This window comes from Lampetra fluviatilis, chromosome 2 (assembly GCF_964198595.1).
Source record: "Lampetra fluviatilis chromosome 2, kcLamFluv1.1, whole genome shotgun sequence".
NCBI classification, from domain to species: domain Eukaryota; kingdom Metazoa; phylum Chordata; class Hyperoartia; order Petromyzontiformes; family Petromyzontidae; genus Lampetra; species Lampetra fluviatilis.
Window position 1 is genome coordinate 35,056,435 of NC_136276.1, and position 21,290 is coordinate 35,077,724.

At 45.3% G+C, this 21,290-nt stretch overlaps 1 protein-coding gene across 1 annotated transcript in view; it reads left to right on the forward strand.

Annotated features, from left to right (window-relative positions):
* LOC144938549 (zinc finger protein PLAG1-like) overlaps positions 1-21,290 on the forward strand; it is a 42,324-nt gene that overhangs the window by 13,662 nt on the left and 7,372 nt on the right. Inside the window, exons 2-3 of the mRNA XM_078866476.1 lie at positions 9,927-9,969; positions 20,268-20,417. Coding sequence (XP_078722602.1) covers positions 20,328-20,417 — 90 coding nt within the window. The 5' untranslated portion in view covers positions 9,927-9,969; positions 20,268-20,327. The remainder of the gene's footprint in view (positions 1-9,926; positions 9,970-20,267; positions 20,418-21,290) is intronic.

Sequence of the window (21,290 nt, forward strand, 5' to 3'; positions counted from 1 at the left end):
CGACGGATGGCCATCACTCGGTCTCGTTGTGATGCCTTCACAGCCACGGATGGCTTATGGGTTCGAGTGTGTTTGAGTGGTAAGAGTTGTCTTGAATAGTCAGTGTTCGGAGTCGGTTCTTTATGTCAAACAGACGCCTGGTGGTCGTGTGGTGAGGGGGCGGTGCGCGTCATACGTATCAGTCGCTCCCCTGTCACTGTGGTGAACTGGTTCGGATGCCCGTTGATACGCTGTCGCAGTTCGGAACCCGGTCGGTAGGTGGCGCCCACAGCTCGCTCGCAGCGTGCAGTGTTGGGTCGTCGACCAGGGTGAGCACGGAGCCTCGTCGCCAAACCGCGACCCTCACCACTCCGGCGGCAGCAGAGACCTCCGACTCGGCAGAGGTTGACCCACGCAGGCCGAGTTGAGCTGTCAAGCGGGTCTTGCCCGCCTGCAGAGGAGATGGGGAGCCGCTTGAGTCGAGCCCCGAGAGCCGGCTCCGGTGAGCCGATCGAACTCGGCTGAGTCCCAGACGAGCTGAAGATGAGTCGAGCCGACCCGCTGGTCGCAGCTCGCTCCTGAGTCGACCCTCCCGGTCGAGCTGGTTTCCAATGCTCAGGGTCCTCTCTTTTATGCCGAAAAATCCCTTTGGATCCTGCCCACAAGGCGGGGTTTCTTTCGATTTTTGCTGTGTCAGGATCTGTCCGTAGGTAGGTGTGTCCATGTGTGTGTCCGTACGTCCGTATGTCCTTGTGTGCATCACCCACGGTATATTCCGTTGTCATACTCCCTCCATAAAATCCACGAGCAAACAATCAGATGTTACAAATTGCCTCGAAGTCGTCTCTCTGTCTGGGTGCGATATTATCTCTTGTCTGGCCTTCTTCATGAACCAAAACACAGACGTTACAAATCGTCTCATAGGCGTCTTTGTCCATGTTGCACGACCTGGAGGGAGGGGCAACACTCCCTCCGACCCTCACCGACGCACAAAGAAATGGTTAAAAAGTTTTAAGTTAACATTTGTCCCTTACCATTTCACAGTTATGATTCTGTATGTAACCTAAGGTCTGTCGTTTCCCATCGTGGTGCTTGACTCAAGTGGAGGTGTTTCCCCGAGCGTATACACACTCCTATCCCGCGCTGCGGGGATACAAAGACGGCCGGGATCTCCCTTTCTCTCCGACCCTGGGTTTAACATCGCTCTTTTATTATGTATTTTATATTCGACCTGGTGGTGATTCATCCCGTTATCCTGGCTTTTCCATAAGTTTTACTTTTGTCTTTTCATGCATATGCTTATTATTATTAATTTATTTCCGATATCTTAGGTTAAGGGGTAAGTTTCTTGATCCTAGGAATTCGTATTCCTTGGTGTCTGCATGGTTATATAAGCGGAATATAGTTTACGGTGAATAGCGTTAACATTGATGTTATGTACGATATTATGTATTGTGATGTCTTTAACTTAACTTGTTTGTCAGGGCTTTACTGACATGAAGTTGCATTCCATAGCCCCGCAGTCTTTGCCCCACCCTATCTCTGCTCGCCGTTGTTGTTGCTGTCCAGCTGACGCCGTTAACTCAAGGCCTCATTAATTTCCGTCACTCCTTGTAGGTGAGGGCGGTTGAACCTTGGAGTCAGTTCTGGTTTTTGTCTGCCTGCTTCTTCTTGTGTCCCCTGACCCCGGGAGTTATTATTCCTACTTTTATGGCCTGTCGAAGCCCGACTCGCTGTTGCTGGGCTGGTGGGTCGCTGGGTTGGTGTCGTTCCCGGCTTTTTGCTTACGTTTGCAGTTCGCCGTGCTCTTAATTTCCTTCCCTCTTCAACCTTATATCGACTATTCGCTCCTGTCTGGGTGCGATTCAATTTTGACTTAGGAAGGTTCTGATTGTCATATGCTTCGGGTCGAGTTGTATAGAAAGTATTAAAGTATGGAAATAACATTTCATATTGACTTAATGATGGTGATGGTTCAGTAGGCGTAACTTGTGGCCTGGTTTAATTGGAGTGGGTGTGAATATCAATAACTTTAGCCTACCCTGTTGTTAAATTCCGACTTTAACGTTACTTTAATAGCAATACAGAATAATTGAGCTTTTTGTCTTAACTAGGCGAACGCGAACTTCTGGTGACCCCCGCAGCCTTGTTGTTCAGCTGAGTCTGCATCCTTGAGAGATATACAACACTCTTATTCTCGTCTCACTGTGGCCATCCAACCTTCTGCTCTGGGAGTGTTATTCTTAATTTCAGGTCAAAGGCCCCCTCACGTTCAGACGTGCAGGGTTGTTTAAATCAGCTCCCTCCCCTGTGCACACAGCCTTGAGCTGACCCACTTCCTTGGCCTTTTTGGGTTTATCTTTGCTCCCTCAGCTGCAGGAGGACAAGGCGTATTTCTACCTCCTCCCTGTGTGCACGTGTTCCAACTAGCTCGGAATCCCTAAACACACAATCAGTGATGATTCCTGGCTTTCTGTGGTTGTGATTTAGACAAAGGCGCCTCTGCTTCCTTCCATTGCCTTTGAGTTGACACTGCCCTATTATTCGCCCATGTGCTGAGGTCATAGAATTCGTTTTGACTTCAGTAATATTAACATTCAGTATTGGATTAGCAAATGGGCAATGGTTCATTGATGTAGCTCGCAGCCTGGTCTCCAATTTGAGCGAGCGCGAGGATCGATAATTTAGCCTACTCTGTTGTTGAATTTCGAATTTTGACGTTACTTTAAAACCATGCAGGATGGTTGGGCTTTTTGCCTTAACTATGTGTGGCTGACTCTCCCACTGTCTCTGCCGCCTGCACGGGTGACATGTGCCCGTTCATCAGGCCTTATCTTTCCTTGAAGCAAGGTTGCAAATTCTGCCATCCTAGCCCTCCTCCAGTTCATTACTTAACAACCCCTGGTGTTTTGCAGTTTGCTGCGCTTTGGTGTGTTTTCATTCATTATAAAAAAAACAAGTAAAAAGATAATATATAAAAATATCATCAAATATTATTAATATCAATTTTGGAAGAAGGGGTTAGTATACAACACTGTGTTTGTCACCAGAGACGAGCAGATGGATGAATTTGACACCAGATTTGAGTGTGAATTTTGATGTTGGTTTCTACTGTTACAAAGGTTATTGCGATGAACGTTCCAACGTGTTTTTGGGTTGTACTGAGTGTTCTTTGGCACGATGTCCAACGTTTCACTCCAGGGAGCTGGGACCTTCAATATTCGTTTCAGTTTTCCATGATGCCCGACGTTTCGCTCCGAGAGCCTCTGGCGATTCAGTTCCATCGATTCAGTTGCTGAAGAAGTTGCCAGCGGATCGTCAGGAGCTTGTGCTGAACAACACGCGGCACAACCAGAAAACACATCCAAGAACCGTGTGTAGCAGCGCTGGTTTTCCCCGATTCGGGAGCGCCGAGTCTCTGATCATGCCACGCAAAGCTGCCAAAGTGTGTGTGTGTTTTAGGCGCAGCAAGAAAACTCCCTATTTGGTTTTCCTACGTGAATTGTAATGCCAGTTTGGCACGCAGTGGATTGTCTCAGGCTCCGAAACTAGACGTGTTATAGAGCCCTGTGGCGTTGTGCACAGCTGAGAGGAGCCGATTTTTTTTCTCTCCCGTTTTCGTTTGCTCGCAGCAGCAGATATCATTTCCTGGAGTGCTTGTAATGTTTTGTTATGGTCGCGCTTGAACAAATGGACACAATCGGATATATATAGCCGTACATTATTCCATAATAAAGTCGTACATTTAATGCTGCATAGCATTAAATGCACGGTTGTGCTGCTGTGTTTGTGGCCTCTGACTTGTTTTGGGCTTGTACTGAACTGCGTGTTGTCCGGCACGATGTCTTGACGTTTCCCTCTACGTACTGGGAGCTTCTCTCATTCAACACGCGGTACAATCCCAAAACACATCCTAGAAAATACAGAGCAGGGCTACAAAGCCGTGCATTTTAAAAAATATTTACAGAATGCAGATGCAATACACTTTTTTTGTGTGAAACGGCATCATCAGCTCATAACACTGACGCATAACTTGCAAAGTTGCCACGAACTAATGTCAGGTATTCCAGTTTTTTTACGCCTAATTTGGGAGGAAGAGTTTGATGGATTTTCTCTTTGAAATATTGGTGGATTTGTGAGGCCTTCATCCAGCAGTGGATTGACCATGGCTGATGATAGTGATGAAGCTCTATGTGCGTTTTTGTTGAATTTACAAATACTCCTATACAAAATACACCACTTTTAAATATAAATCATATTCCAATTTATTTATTTTTGTTCTAAATTAGAACATAAAAGTTAAAATGCAAAGCACTATACTCACGTCATATCACATCAAAATCAGAAATTACATTTTATGCAAAGACAAATTCTATATTCAGACTTTGCAGCAGCATCCTGAATTAACTGCGGCACACCCAGTGCAGGAGATATGGCCATGGGCAAACTCATTTTCTATAGGCGTTAACAAATCCAACCTTTTCACACTCAGTATTGCATTCCTCATCTCAAATACATTCGCTTTATTTTGAGCTACAGTGAGGCATTTGTCAATATTTAAAGCGATTTACGTGCAGATTTTTTTTTTTACCCGTACCGAATACATGTCCACTCATGATGTAACTCATTTCCCACAGATGTTCATATATCTTGACCCTCTCACATTGCCCACCCACACAGCACCTCGGCACCCAGCGAGTTGGAATATGCGACGTACAGTATTATCCTTACAGTGTTGCCTTGAAGTGCTTTAGCTCCACTCGTAAGAATGCTCTTTCGCGTTCTCCCTGTGTCCGCGTTGGAAGCCAAATGTTCTGGGAAACCGATCCACATAAACAGAACATTTTCGGACTGTATGCCAACCCGAACGTGCCAAGCTAAAATTAGAAGTTGAGTCAACATATTTTTGAGTTTGCTTATCATTGCTACATTTATGAGCAGCCAATTCAGCGAATTTTTTTCCTCTCTGCGGAGTAAAAGTTTTTTTTTAATGCAGATAAATTTCAGTCGAGAGCATTTATTGTTGACGTCAACTTAGAATTGCGTTAAATTGAAACGCCATTCAAATCTTGAAAGGAAATTTAGCCCGGGGCGTGCTACAAAATAAATTTAAAAAACATCGTATTTGACACATTATTTGTTTATTTGGGGTTAGGTCATTGTGTAGATGCTGTATAATGTGAGATAAAGCTATGCAGCTTCCAGCCCCGGACAAAAAGCCAACCATATCAACACGTCACGTGCCGCAAATGTGACAATTGATTTTGTTTTTCCAATTATGAATCATAATATTGGTCGTGAAAGCCTACGTATGGAGTTTATTTGACAGTTGTTTGCGTTTGGTTTTAGTTTAAAGATACGACCACATGAGTGCCAATAAAACATCCAGTGGAGGTATGTTTTCTCTCTCAAGAGACGCTGAATGCTACATAATCGAGTCTTGTTGCTTGACCTGTTACCGTATATACTCTATGTTATGACATGGATATTATTTTAGATTGACAGCAAAAAACTATATCGGGATTTTTGTTTCTTGTTTTCACCTGCGGTTAAAACGTTGTATGCAGCAGTAATGTATATTTTGTAGATACAGTATATCTGATTCTATAAGTCATCGATTATGCCATAACACAATCATTGGTGGGGGGGGGGACAGTCTCACCTCTGTTCCCATGTGTGCCACTGGACGGGAGGTGCTGGGCTGTGCTTGGTGACATCATTGATATCATCAACCGTGTCACTCTGGCCGTGGCTCGTGGCGGGTGTTTCCCGCCTTCAGGAGAAAAGTTGTAGGGGATGGCCGCTATTTTTAAAGTTTCCCGAGTAATCCACGAAAAAGAATAGTCATTTATTTTTATAATTGTTATTTGATTAATTAATCTCGACTAATTGTCAGAGCTATAACTTTTTGCACCTTTGCTGGATGAGTAGAGTTGAAATCATGCTCTCATGGCTGCATGTGTGTGGGTGGACATCACAATTAAGCGTTTCGTTGTCAGATGGGTTGGGTTTTGGGGAGGGGGGGGGCACGTGAGTGCTTGCGGTCACGAACTTCCAAGAGCCGTAAAACCACAACGAGTGAGAAGGTTTGTTTTTTTGTGACACGTGGAGTAAGTGGTACAGGGCAGCCCTCCGGGCCAGGAAATTTTCGGAGACTGTAATCATTTGATATAGTTCTTGAAGGGCCGGAATGGGGATGACGAGACTGGCTGCTCTCCAAACCAACACTGGCTATAATCAGTTACATCGAGGTCATTGGAATCTGGAGTTTCGGCAATGCTCAGCTCTTCCGGTCATGAAGTAACAATTAAAGGTACGGCCCTGGCAATTTCCTGCTCATGGCATTGCTTGCAGAAGTGTCTCAACGAAAGGTAGCTTTCGGGTGCCCTTCTAAGAGGGTAATTTTACCCGACGCTACTAGGTTTGGCCAGACGTTTAGTAAAGGTGAGAGTACTCAGACTTTATCCCACAATGTAAAACCTGCTGAGCAAATAACTGAGGTTTACCCATTTATACATCTGGGTCGACAGAGGCAGCTGAGTTTAAGAAACGTTCCCCCATTGTTTTAACCATTTACTACTATAATGAGCCAAGAATGTTTGTGTGTCCCGTGCGTGACGTCACTCCGCGTCGACCAGCCCCCCTCATTAATAATCATGAAGAGGTGACGTCCTCCACGTGGACGACCCCTCCCTATTAATAATAATTAGCGGGTGACGTCACTCCCCATGGGGGGGGGGGCGAGGCGCCTCCCCCCCCTCCTCAGCGTCAACTTATAACCCTCACTACAAAGGCAGAACCCTCACGTCACGTGATCTCCATAGCGCTATTGAAACAAATAAAAATGACGTCATGATGAACAAGGCATTATAACCTTTAAATGAAATAAGTCTGTGTCATCGTGGCCTTACAAATTACGCACGAATGGATGCAATTAATATCACGTCGCGGTCTGCTTTTCGCTTGCAAGTTTCAGATTTACTGCAATACACCCGTCCTTGGATGGGCAAGAGGCAAGTTGTAAAGTAATTGTCAAATGACATAATCACTCTTTCCACGACCCTTCGCTTAAGTCTTTAAAACGAATTTGAGTTTCAACAGCGTCCAGGTACAACACAGAAAAGGCATCCCCACGTGGTTTTGGTTGTTATCACGTCTTACGTGCAGTGGGCAGCAGAGGGCAGTGCATACAAATGTGTTGTACTGCACTTCTATGATATCGCGACCATACCATCTGCCACCTTCAACACTGCACTGATCAGCTTGGTGAAGTATGGCCAAAATAACCCACACGATCCACATGGCATTGAGAGGTCCTCATCCAGTAGTGACATGACAGAAGTGGTGTGTGAAAGAGGTTTGAGCTATCCCATAAATTGTCAGGATTTTTGGATCGAATGTTCTTGTATAATCGCGGCGAACTAGGATCATCAAGCGTGGCGTTAGCAGGATGTCTTTAGCTATGCCGGCACTCTCTGATGTTCTATAGCTCTCTAACATGCTGTCGGGTTGTTACCGCACGCCGTTCGATCTGATGTCCAACGTTCACTGCAGGACTTTCTTTGGGACCCTTTTCTTCCTCAGGAACCATTCCTGATGAGCTGCCAGTACATGGAGTGAAGCGTCGGACTTCGTGCCAAACAAATCTCGAAAATCGCATCGGAAAGCTGTACAGCACAACTGTGGAAATGTTTTATGTTTTGAAATACCGATGTATGGTATAGTGCAAAAACAAGTACGTTTCTTTTGGAATTGATTCTCGCTAGGGTGCCACTCAAAATTCAAGTTTGTTGTTTTCAAGGCCACAGTTGCTGGCTTTATTCAGTTTTCTTTTTAACCTTAAGCACTACAATTTTAAAGACAATCCCTCAACGTTTACCAGTTGCTCAACGGAGTTTAATAATGCATTACAATGAATGCATAGAGTCGTAGTATAGAGGCATATACGCGGAGAAGAAAAAAAAAGGGATTCTGAGCAACGTGTAATTATTAACACATCAGTGACATTTTCAGCAATTGACTTTTACACAAAGAGCAATACGGGTGCTGCGGTGGCAAGATGTTAACTCCCTCGCCTGGTATGCAGGAGGTAATGGGCTCGATCCCGACCCTAACGCTTGTGTATTTGGAGTTTGCGTGTCTTTCTCTCTCTCTGCCTCTGCTCGCTTGGATTTTTCTACAGATCCTCCGGTTTTTCCGTCCACATTTAGAATCAACACGCGTTGGGAGTATGCGGCTGCGACACATTTCCACACGATAAGCCACTTTGTTGAGTTATCATTTGTGGCCATGTCGCTTCTGTAAAAGAGCTCCATAGCTCAGTGGGCCTTACCTGGTAAAATAAAAAATAGCAATAGTTGTAAATAGTTTTAACACACTCAGAGGATGTGAGCAAAGAATACTGAAACTTCACATTCCCATATGCTTATTGAGTGGCACCCGAATTCTTGCGTTCCGTATACAGTACCTACAACACCACTACTATTCAGTGGCTGATTACAAAGTAAACAGATGCAGCTCAAAAACTAAATTAAAAGTAGTTCGTACGAATGTCCATGAGGACAATTGCGCGCCGCTTAGCTTGAATATTTCTGCTTCAGTGGTATTCCAAAATTTCTTGGCATTTCCTTTGCCACTCAGGTTATTCACTTGTTTTGCTGCCGGTGACAGTGTGAGTACAGTGCAACGTCTCATATCCGACCGTCACATTTCCGCCCTGAGCAGTACACAGTGTAACAGTCGTTTGTGATAGACGTTCACAAATCAGACCTTTTCACATGCAGTCTTGTAATTCTTAATCTTGCATACATTCGCTTCTAAAGCACAGCAAAACGTTTCCCACATTTAAAGCAGTTTGCGCTTCAACTTTGTCCAGTATCTGACTTGGGCGTGGATGTAACGGTCATATTTTCTAAAGATGTTCACTTGTTCAACCGTATCACATATCCACCTATAACAGTACCTCAGTCTCCAGGGAGTTGTAGTCGCATATCCACCAGCGGGTGACTCATACGCAACACGACATTAGTGCCGTGCAGGTACACTGCTACAATGATTCCGGCTCAAGCCCTACATGTGGGATTGTGAGTTGTGTTCAGCTACAGTGATTTGTCAAGCACATTGCTTCCTTGTGTCAGCGTTTGAATGCTGCTGCGTTCTCTTTTTGTTTCATGTTGCAATCTCGGATTGCACTCCCGGATTGTGTTTTTAGACGTTTGTTTTCTGGTTGTGCCCCATGTTTGAATGGTACGATCTGCAACCTTTCGCTAGCCGTGCGCCGAGAGCTTTCGGTTTCTGAAGAAGACGAACAACACGCAGCATTAAAAACCCTAAAACACATCGGAGAGTTCTGTGGCACGACCGCAAAAACTCACGCAGTAGCAACCACACATTTAGTCCGTGGATCTGAGCAGAATTCAGTACTACAAGCGGTAGCAAATATTTAGCAATTCCAGTTTGTGCATATGGCTATTACAGTGTATTGTGTAATAGCATGCTTATTAAATAAGGTTATTGTACACTTCACTTTCTGGGAAATTTTAATATGTTGGTATAAGTTACGTGGTGCCAACAATTAAAATATTTGGTGTTGGCCCATATACTAATTGGTTTACACGTAAGCTTGGAAATGGCTTTGCTACTTGTGATTTAGCACAATATTGCCGCACTGATGAGATCAGGCTGATTCTAGGTGATTTGGTCAAGGTTAGGTTCATAGCTCCCCGAGATTTCTCCTCCAGCACTGTATTTGGCAGCAGCAGTTTACGTAACAATCTAGAATGCGTGCGCATTATTTCGATGTGTTTTTTTGGTGGTTAATTGAGTCTTTCATTGACTTCGTGGGACTTCGTCGCGGTTAAACATTTCTGAAATAAATAAACGGGGGAATGTTTGCGTGCGAACGGAGAGGTCGCGCCATGGCACTGACCTTGCCCCTTGTTTTTCAGGGCTCGTGTGGGCGGGTGCTGAAGATGTCCTCGGACCTGCTATGTGAGTAGCTTGCTGACCAGTCCAGGCTCTCTTGCTTCACACGTGAGTGGAGGATGCATGCGGATGAAACCGCCTGGTTGCATCTCAGTTGTTTTACACCTGCCGGTGAAATGTAGCGCTTGCCACGGCGCTCGTCCAGTCGAGACACGGGTCTCGTGCAAGTACGTACAGCAAAGACGGGACGAGCCATCTCGTGCTCGTGCGACCTGTAAACCTGCGCTGCCTCTCTCGAGTTCTTTGAGAGGGAGGCCGTGTTCTAAATATCCGGTCCAAAGGATTTCACACAACTGCTTGAATTGCCGGACCTGCATTTGCCAAAGGGTAGCATGTGTAAGCGTTTAAACCTGAGTCGCTGAAAAGTTTTAAACGTTTTGACAGTAAAAATGGCCACGGGTGTAAAAGGGGTCAGCCAGGCTCACAGTGGCGTTAGTGTCGGCAGGGAGAGAACCCCTGGGTTTGACGAGTCCCCCTCGCTCTGCCGTGACGGGCCGATTGGCGAGACGCGTTACGAGCGCGGGTCCCCTCGTCACATCATTCGGCCTCGCCGCTCTCTTTTGCTTTGCTCTCGGGGACGCCCCTTGCCTCTGGGGAGCGTGCCCACTCCGGGGCGGGGCGTGCGCACGCTCCGGCGCAATAGGCAACTGCCCCGCGCCTGGCTTGGGAAGCTGCGAGACCGCACGCGCGTGCGCGCACACGCAGAGACGCTCTCGGTCTTTATCACCAAAGGCTTCGCGTCGGCATCCGCTTCGCACCAACGCAAACTCGCGCACGATTGATTCCGAAGTTGAGGAACAGCTTAGTCGGACTTAATTGATGCATGTAGTCACAATCGATGAGTTTAGCATATGCATAACTGAATGAAGTGAATAAAAAGGACAAAAGACTTGAGCACAGTTGGGCTGTTCGATTTAGTTTAGTCTCCATCTTTGGGTAGACTGCTTATACCATATTTTTGAACATAGTATTTGTTCTGAAATCACTTCCTTACCGAGTCATCATTTCAAATACCAATTTGTTCTCGTGCCTCGAGATGTACTGCATGGTAGATGTGGTATAAATAATCATTGACAATGCTGATAAATTCTGACCACGGGGACATACGTAAGGGTAAGGCCTGTTTTTGGGCATCCGACATGTTGTTGACTGGCCCTTTGCTGCGCATGTTTATAAATAGGTGACGACAAAAGTGCTATTAATAGAGTGTTTTTGTGACAGCCATGATTCCTGCCTTGGCAAGAGTTCAAGTGACCCACAGTTCCTCGACAGCAACTAAACCCATCTACGTGTCATTACCCAAGAATGCGAGTTGTACCCAGTACAAAAGGAGTCCAAACGGCGGGCATTATCTCATGCCAGCGCGCTGTTTATTGTGAGAGGCTGGGCTGACTGCTTTCGGAAGTGGTAATTGCGCCCAGCGGTGGAGGTCTGGAGGAGATGAGGCATTTCCTGGGCCTATTCCTGCTCGCAGAATGCGATTCGTGATTACGCATCGTTTGGCAATAATGCGAGAGGTTGGGAATTTGGAAGGTGGTGACGGTGACCCTGAATTGCGTTTCCTGTGCTCATAACGTGATTCATATTTAAGAAAAGATTTGTTGGACGCCTTAAATTACATTTTGTAATCGAACATGTGTATGCTATTTTAGAGATGGGTTTCTTTTTTTTTACTTAACAAAGTTTTAAAATATTGAAGGTGTGGCAACTTTTATTTTTATCTAAAGCAAGTTTTTCTCAAGTATTAATTTATAAATTAGTCATACTTGTCATCATACTGAAGTCTCACATGTTCAGGTGGAATGCCTGACTGCACACACACCTATATTTGGTGGTGCAAAACAGAGTGGTCATGAGTTGAACACTCGCGCCGCATGTGTGTGTGCTTGCGCAAGCGCACACGAAGGGCCGCATTTCTGCTGGGTATGTTTGGGTCCTTGACCTCTGACATATTTCTGCACCTGACACTCCACTTACAGTATACCTATTCCCATGGATGCGGCACATAGTCACATGCCACCTACTCCAGTCTACCAGCGAAACCGGAAAATATTCAGTGAGAAATGAATCCCTGCAGAGGAGACATGTTTGTGTCTTGTGTGTCCACCCTCAACGTGTGGCGTACGTGGACAAGGAACGTGCGGTGTTGTGTGAGAACGAGACACCTATTTGTGGGGAGTGCGGGGCTGGATAGCCTGCCGTGGAGTGCAGGACAGAGGAGAGCGAAGCCATGCCCCTTAGCACGAGAGCTGGAGCTGAGAACCAGAATCCCATCTGGTTAGACCGCTGCACGCTCATGACGTTGGCCGCGGGTTCAAGCGGGATTTCGCGCTCGACGTTAAACTCAAATTGAGATGGAATATTCGTCGAAGATGGACCTCACTTGAGCATCGTTCGAATGTTTCTATGTTCGACTGTTTCTATGTCAAAGTTCGTGATGTAGAATTTTAATCAGCTGACTAATAGTTGTAGCCTTTGGCCTTTTACATTTTTCACTTGCAGCTATATTCAGATTATTGTACCATGCCATCTTTCTGTGCCCCAGTGATAACCTCACAACGCGGTGGCCAGATATTAACGCACTTACTTGGTATCCAGGAGGTCGTGGGTTCGATCCGGACACTTACGCCTGTATATTTGGAGTTTGCATGTCTCTCTCCCCGTGGTCGCGTGGATTTTTCCCCGGGTCCTCTGGTTTTTCCCTCCACATTTAGAATCAACGTGCGTTGAGAGTATTTGGCTGCGATACATTCCCACATGATAAGCCACTTCGTTGAGCTGTCATTTGTGATAGCCAAGTCGCTTATGTGGGCCTTACCTGCTAAAAAAAAATAGTTTCAAATATAAGGAGTCGTGTTGTGGCTCCAAAGCAGTGAATAGTTCATCAGTTCAAACCTCCTCCTCCTTCTGTGCCCCTATTGTGCGACAGGGGTCATGGTATCACAAAGCGTGCGTTCCTTCACATGACTGCCCACATTGCACGGGGGAGTTAAAGGTCTCATTGCAACCTTCACATTGATAGGCGGCTGTGGGCCTTTTTCAATTGCAGGTTAACCACATGGAATAATTGAAAAACCACAAAAGGCCTCTTGTTTAATGCACAAGTTTGCATTTATACGGAAATAACCTTCGTAATAGATATGTAATTAGATTAAAACAAGTTGTCGCAGGCACCTATTAAGAGCTATTCGCTATAAAATAGATTTTTTTTTTTTTAAACATTGTTGCATAAACGAACAACTGTTTATGTTTGGCCTAACACATTTGGTGTTGTGGCTGGCAAGTGCTTGTGGGTTGTTAGTCGCAGTGTTGTGCGTCTCTGTCAAGGCTGAGTTACTTTGTGTTGCTCTGCATCCCTCCGAGTGTTTTCCAAGAAATGTATCCAAAAGTGTGCACAGTTTGGGCGGTTTGATGGTCGCGCCTGTTGTTGTATGTGTTGGTTATCAAAATTTGTTATGTTGTATGCGTGCGTGGGTGAAATTATTATGTTGTATATGTGGGTTATGAATATTCAGTGAAAATAATAATAATCAAATGAAATTTGGCCAAATGTGTAATTATCCGGAAATATGTTAATTTATGTAATTATGCACATTTAATTATGCCAATTCGAGAGGTAATCGTAGTAATTATGCGAGTGGGTGTAATTATGATAATGCAAGTCGTTATGATAACCAGACCCCGCCTCGGTGACGAGGGTGGGTTATCGATCGGAATAAGGCAATTAATCGTATGCAGTTATGCAGGTGTGGTGTAAGTATGCAAGATTAACTTAGATTAACTCGGCATCGTTGTCTAGGTTCGTCTCATTCTCGCTTTAACATTCCCAGAGTGGGTATTCGTGGTTATATTTTAGGTCCCCGGTTCACCCCGTTATCGCTTTAACATTTACTGAGTATGTATTAGTGTGTTTATTAAGGTCACCAAGTTCAGATCTCAACGCAGAAGCAGATCTTATGCATAGATTTCAGGAAAGAATCACACAACCACTTCTGTATTAATCAATTTATTACTAATTCAACCTCAACTATGATATAGTATGCGAACTCTCAATCCCGGAACGTCAACACGGCATCAATACAGTATCATCAACGATTGTCTGATTTCACTTTGACAACGGCACATGGATCCCGCATAACGCGATGGTTGTTAGTGAGAGAGAGAGTCGTTAAAATATGCAAATACTATGCTAAGAAAAACCTTAACGTTAATGAATGATTATACTCAATATTGTTCACGCAGTACCGCACTCCTTATTGATCATACGCAACCCTTATCACGTTGTTAGCACCTTGGGTCATAGGACAGTTGAATATTCTGTAGAGGATGCGAGTACGTGCGGCGATTATGACTGAAAGATACTTGAAAGATTATACGGCGATAAAAAAACACAATCAAAAACAGTTATTATTCTTAAAGGCACCAATCTCAACAGATACATCGGCAGGTTATCTGACAACAGAATGGCTCGGAGTAAGGGCCTGCGACGGTGCTCCTTTTCCGAAGATCGTTATCTTATACCAAGTTTACTAATTGGGGACCAGATCACCTGATAAGGATCTGGTGGGCCACCACTCCCCACGTGAGCGTGGCTCGGCGGAAGGAGGTGCCAAGAATCAATTCGTATTGATGGATCTGTTGGGAATTTATGCGATTAAGAGTACAGCCCACTAAATATTAAAGATAAAAATTACGAATACACTTATAAACGACGGATGGCCATCACTCGGTCTCGTTGTGATGCCTTCACAGCCACGGATGGCTTATGGGTTCGAGTGTGTTTGAGTGGTAAGAGTTGTCTTGAATAGTCAGTGTTCGGAGTCGGTTCTTTACGTCAAACAGACGCCTGGTGGTCGTGTGGTGAGGGGGCGGTGCGCGTCATACGTATCAGTCGCTCCCCTGTCACCGTGGTGAACTGGTTCGGATGCCCGTTGATACGCTGTCGCAGTTCGGAACCCGGTCGGTAGGTGGCGCCCACAGCTCGCTCGCAGCGTGCAGTGTTGGGTCGTCGACCAGGGTGAGCACGGAGCCTCGTCGCCAAACCGCGATCCTCACCACTCCGGCGGCAGCAGAGACCTCCGACTCGGCAGAGGTTGACCCACGCAGGCCGAGTTGAGCTGTCAAGCGGGTCTTGCCCGCCTGCAGAGGAGATGGGGAGCTGCTTGAGTCGAGCCCCGAGAGCCGGCTCCGGTGAGCCGATCGAACTCGGCTGAGTCCCAGACGAGCTGAAGAGTCGAGCCGACCCGCTGGTCGCAGCTCGCTCCTGAGTCGACCCTCCCGGTCGAGCTGGTTTCCAATGCTCAGGGTCCTTTCTTTTATGCCGAAAAACCCCTTTGGATCCTGCCCACAAGGCGGGGTTTCTTTCGATTTTTGCTGTGTCAGGATCTGTCCGTAGGTAGGTGTGTTCATGTGTGTGTCCGTACGTCCGTATGTCCTTGTGTGCATCACCCACGGTATATTCCGTTGTCATACTCCCTCCATAAAATCCACGAGCAAACAATCAGGTGTTACAAATTGCCTCGAGGTCGTCTCTCTGTCTGGGTGCGATATTATCTCTTGTCTGGCCTTCTTCATGAACCAAAACACAGACGTTTACAAATCGTCTCATAGGCGTCTTTGTCCGTGTTGCACCACCTGGAGGGAGGGCAACACTCCCTCCGACCCTCACCGACGCACAAAGAAATGGTTAAAAAGTTTTAACATTTGTCCCTTACCATTTCACAGTTATGATTCTGTATGTAACCTAAGGTCTGTCGTTTCCCATCGTGGTGCTTGACTCAAGTGGAGGTGTTTCCCCGAGCGTATACACACTCCTATCCCGCTCTGCGGGGATACAAAGACGGCCGGGATCTCCCTTTCTCTCCGACCCTGGGTTTAACATCGCTCTTTTATTATGTATTTTATATTCGACCTGGTGGTGATTCATCCCGCATATGCTTCGGGTCGAGTTGTATAAAGTATTAAAGTATGGAAATAACATTTCATATCAATAACTTTAGCCTACCCTGTTGTTAAATTCCGACTTTAACGTTACTTTAATAGCAATACAGAATAATTGAGCTTTTTGTCTTAACTAGGCGAACGCGAACTTCTGGTGACCCCCGCAGCCTTGTTGTTCAGCTGAGTCTGCATCCTTGAGAGATACACAATACTCTAATTCTCGTCTCACTGTGGCCATCCAACCTTCTGCTCTGGGAGTGTTATTCTTAATCAGCTCCCTCCCCTGTGCACACAGCCTTGAGCTGACCCACTTGCCTTTTTGGGTTTATCTTTGCTCCCTCAGCTGCAGGAGGACAAGGCGTATTTCTACCTCCTCCCTGTGTGCACGTGTTCCAATTAGCTCGGAATCCCTAAACACACAATCAGTGATGATTCCTGGCTTTCTGTGGTTGTGATTTAGACAAAGGCGCCTCTGCTTCCTTCCATTGCCTTTGAGTTGACACTGCCCTATTATTCGCCCATGTGCTGAGGTCATAGAATTCGTTTTGACTTCAGTAATATTAACATTCAGTATTGGATTAGCAAATGGGCAATGGTTCATTGATGTAGCTCGCAGCCTGGTCTCCAATTTGAGCGAGCGCGAGGATCGATAATTTAGCCTACCCTGTTGTTGAATTTCGAATTTTGACGTTACTTTAAAACCATGCAGGATGGTTGGGCTTTTTGCCTTAACTATGTCTGGCTGACTCTCCCACTGTCTCTGCCGCCTGCACGGGTGACATGTGCCCGTTTATCAGGCCTTATCTTTCCTTGAAGCAAGGTTGCAAATTCTGCCATCCTAGCCCTCCTCCAGTTCATTACTTAACAACACCTGGTGTTTTGCAGTTTGCTGCGCTTTGGTGTGTTTTCATTCATTATAAAAAAAACAAGTAAAAAGATAATATCAATTTTGGAAGAAGAGGTTAGTATACAACACTGTCCTCCACCCTAACTAACTGAGACAAAAAAAAGTTATATTTAAAAAAACTTTTTAAAAAACACGCTTTAATGAAATGTACCATACTAGTAATGGAAGAACTCCACGACTCCAGGAAGTTGCCCCTAAGCTTGCCACCACGTAAGGGGCCGTGACCCGTTACAGCCAAAGTGAGTTGAGCGTGGACAATTGGACCCAAGGCGAAACATAACATATATATTTATATTTTTTTAATGATAGAATATAGTATTGTCATCAGTATGACATAGGTATACCAAGTTTGCAGTCGATACCACATTGGGAAGTGGGTTTAAAATTGAGTTATAAGATTTGAGGATACAACAACAGACAGAGTGAGTTAATACTGGTAGGAACCTCCTGGTTACACCAGCCCACAGGGGATTATTGTGTCCGTCCGTCGTGCATCCAAAAATGGGAGGGGTGGGGCTGGGTGGAGAGGGGAGGGTGGGGAGGGGCTGGGTGGGGAGGGTGGGGAGGGGCTGGGAGGGGAGGGTGGGGAGAGGCTAGGTGGGGAGGGTGGGGCTGGTTGGGGGGTGGGAGGGGTGGGGCTGGGTGGGGAGGGGCTGGTCACCCCGTGGTGCCCTTATAAAACTCAACGTTTAACCTACTCACGCCGGCTTGTGCCTGCCCTCACAGTCGGGCATATTTGCGGAATACACCACGCCGCCGTTGACCCTGGCCATTGACCGAGCAACCCAACGTTCCTACCAGCTCCTTCCGCAGGAATGTGTTAAAAAGCGTGTAATAATAAGCTTGTGCTCCAGGTGAGGTTGGCAATTTACATTTTGTTTTACAATACTATATACATACTAGTTCATAAAGCCTGACTATGCCAGGCAATTGTTTTAAAAAAATATAATTAACCTATGATTTAAAAAAAAATTTTTTTATCTACGATCAGACACTAACAACTACTCCAAAACTTAGTATTTTTCTGCAAAAAATGTTGACGATTTGATTCAACTTCTTATATTTAGAGACGTAACCATCGGAAACCGTTCTTTTTTATTGGAAAGAACACACATGTATTAACTTAATACTCTATGAGGGGAAGCTCCTTTCTTTTACCATTTTCGAATTATTCAGATTTGAATATCATAAAATGCGTATTTCTTCGTTCAAAATATCTCGGGTTCACTTTAATTGTATTTGCTGTTTAACACTCTATCAAACAAACACACCCGCAAAATTATATTTTGAACAGTTTCTGAATGACATGCACAAACATATTATTGGTATTTCGGTAAAGTATTTCCCTTCTACGTGACTTTACCACAAGATCCAAGAATATGAATCCCTGTAGTCACGAAAGCTTTAAATCAAAATGCACAAACATGTTTATGGGGCACTTAAAATCGATATTTGGGGGCCTTAATAAGAAAAATATCGGTTTTTCGATTGTTCCTGTTGTTTGTGTCCCAAAAGCTACCTATGTACAAAATTTCAGCTTTCTACCTTGCCGAGAAGTACCCTAGAGCTTTTGAGACATGTACAGATTAAGGTAATTATTTACATAGATATGTATTCACGTACCGCATCGGCAGTTGTATGTGATTGCACCGCGGCGTCGAACGCCATTGAATCAGAATCTTTATTTATCCTGGAGAAATCCGATGATCTGTGGAGCTCTGTTTCACAGATGTTCAGTGTTTGAGTGATTGGATAAGATATAATAAGTGTCAGGATCGATGTTTCGGTTTACACTACAGTACGGATCGGTGGCATACCACGACCTTCATGATACAGGACAACGTCGTGAATGAATGTTGGTTGAACTTATTTCGTACCGTACGTAGCCAACCGTGCTAATCGGAGGCGTGGGGGAAGGACAACAAACTAAACACAACAAAAAGCAGTTTTGAAGAAACAAGTCAAAGAATTAAAGTGAGAAATGAATAGAAGTGTCACATATCCACCTTGATCAATTAACCGTCCACACCCAGTGCAATCGTTGTGCATGGTGTAATTGTCCTGCTGTGTGTACCTTGTACTGCACAGGGATGCCTTTCCATCAGGGGGTCCCCTAGGCTCAAACTATCGGTAGTAATTGGAATGCTTGAAATGAGATTTAAGGCATACCAGGTACTAACCACTTTGCCACTACTCCCCACAAAGGCTCGCTGGCACGTGATCATAGAAAAACAAAAATAACTTCCGTTTGCCACCAAGTGGCGGTTGTGTCACCACGACGCTTGTGCCAGGCTAGGTGCACTTTGAGTCCACTTGCAGTGTCGAAGGCTCGCTCGCAGGAGGTCTCGGGATAAACCCTGGTGTTATGGGTTGATGAACTGAGATGTCTTGTGTCTAGATACACCACCTGTGTGCCAACTTGCTGCATTCTAGCCACCCAGCACTCTGCTCATTGTTGTGAGCATCGCCCCTCTGCCCTTTGTTGTTTTTGGAGGGTGACTGCCTCTAACTGCCCAGTAGTGTCCTTCACGAGCCTCCTCCACTGAGGCCGATCATGACACTGCTGGTACCAGTCATCGGCAAGTCCAATTAGCTCCGCATACTTCTATATCACATCAGTCCATCTTCTCTCAAACTTTTTGTTCGTGACTTGAGTTTTTTCTCATATTCATCTTGAGCCCAAGATTGCAGCCTTTAAGCTGTTTAATCGGAAATCGTTGTGTAGCTCATGCCTCTTATGGGAGTGCTTAATTTTAGCGAGGACAGTCCAGCACGCTGTACATTCCGGGAATAATTGTTGTGTACCACATTCAACCTATCAATAGGTTTATATAGACCTGCTTATACGGTTATAGGAATATAGAGTATAATCATATCTGATTAGTATGTATAGGCGTACGTTTTACTGTAGTTGGAATGCTTTTTGTCAATAATCTCTACTCTAAGCCAACCGATTAGCACGGTTTGCTACGCACGGTGCGAAAGAAGTTAAACATACATACATATAACCTAGCAGGATTCAGGAAAACATCGAGTAAGGAAATAAGCCGTGGCTATGGTGTAGGTGACACGGCCTGGCGGTAGCTCGTTCGCCGCTTGTTGCAGAGGTTCCCGGTTTTATCCCCGCGCTGGTTATCACTGCGGCGTGTAGTCACCAAAACTACACGCCGTCTTCTTCACAATGGACATTAAAGATCCTGTGATGTCATCGCAAGAGTATGCCATTGTGAGCTGGTGTCACTTGTAAATTTGCCGAATTTAAACTCGCCCTCAACTTTCCCAATTGGAATTATACATCACAGTCATTGTCCCCTGCTCCTGAAAACGGGTTGCGAGACAGGTTTTACTGCGTGAACATGCGGAATAATAATTACGATAGGTGTATTATGAAAGGACAAGGATTTTTGTTTTTTGAAGGCTGTACTCATCATAAAGGTAATGTTTGCGTGACGCTCAGGTGCCCGTGGAGAGAGGTTTGCTCTTCCTGGACGCTCCGGACGAAGACTCGAGCAACTGGATGATGTTTGTGCGTCCGACCAAAACGCAGGAGGAACAGAACCTGGTGGCCTACCAGCACCAAGGCCCGGTGTACATCACCAACACCAAGGTGGGCGCTGCCAGGCCGTGCGTTTGCAGCTGCCTCTTGAACGACAGCGCATGCCAGCACCAGTCACAGCGCAGCGAAAAACGCAACGGCGTTGGCACCATACGTGGACGCGGTTGTAAATCCCTCTTGCTCACGGGTACCTGTTCACTTGCTGCCCGTTTGTCAATCCGCTGCTGGATGAGGGCCCCCCCCCCCCCCCCACACAGTGTGGTTCGTGGGGGTTGTTTGACCATCCTTCACCACGCTGGTCAGCGTTGGGTTTGTGAAGGCGGTGAACGTAGATGTGGGAGTATATAAATAAATGTATAATAATACAAACTCTTAACTGCACTCCCATCTAAGGCTAACTTTTGACCACGTAATATACGTATTTCACTGTTACTCTATCTGGGTAAGGTAAATGTAGATGAGCAGTCTTCCAACCTTGCTCATGCCACTGGTAGCGGAAGAGCCTCTGCTAGAGGGAGCCCTAAAGAGCTCCTCTAGAGCAGTGGTTCTCAATCGGGGATGAAATTACATCATATATCGGAGTCATTGGTGAATAATCACGTATGAATCTGCCAATATAAAATAACTACTATAAAATGTAAATCCGTATGGTAACCTAGAACGATAAAAAAGGACCTTTCTAAACTCATTGATCGTAAACAATGTGGTAACTTTAAGAGTAACCCGCTAGCGCCAACAAATGGCATCATGCATTCAGAGCGTCTGTCGATTTTTTTTTTTTAATTGCAAATCCTATCGAGTTAAGATAACTCACAAAATGGACAATTGGTTAAAATATTGATGTTCATTATTCATACATTTATTTCTCAGAGTCAAGGGGTACAGTAGCCAAAAAATGTTGAGAACCACTGCTGTAGAGTCAGT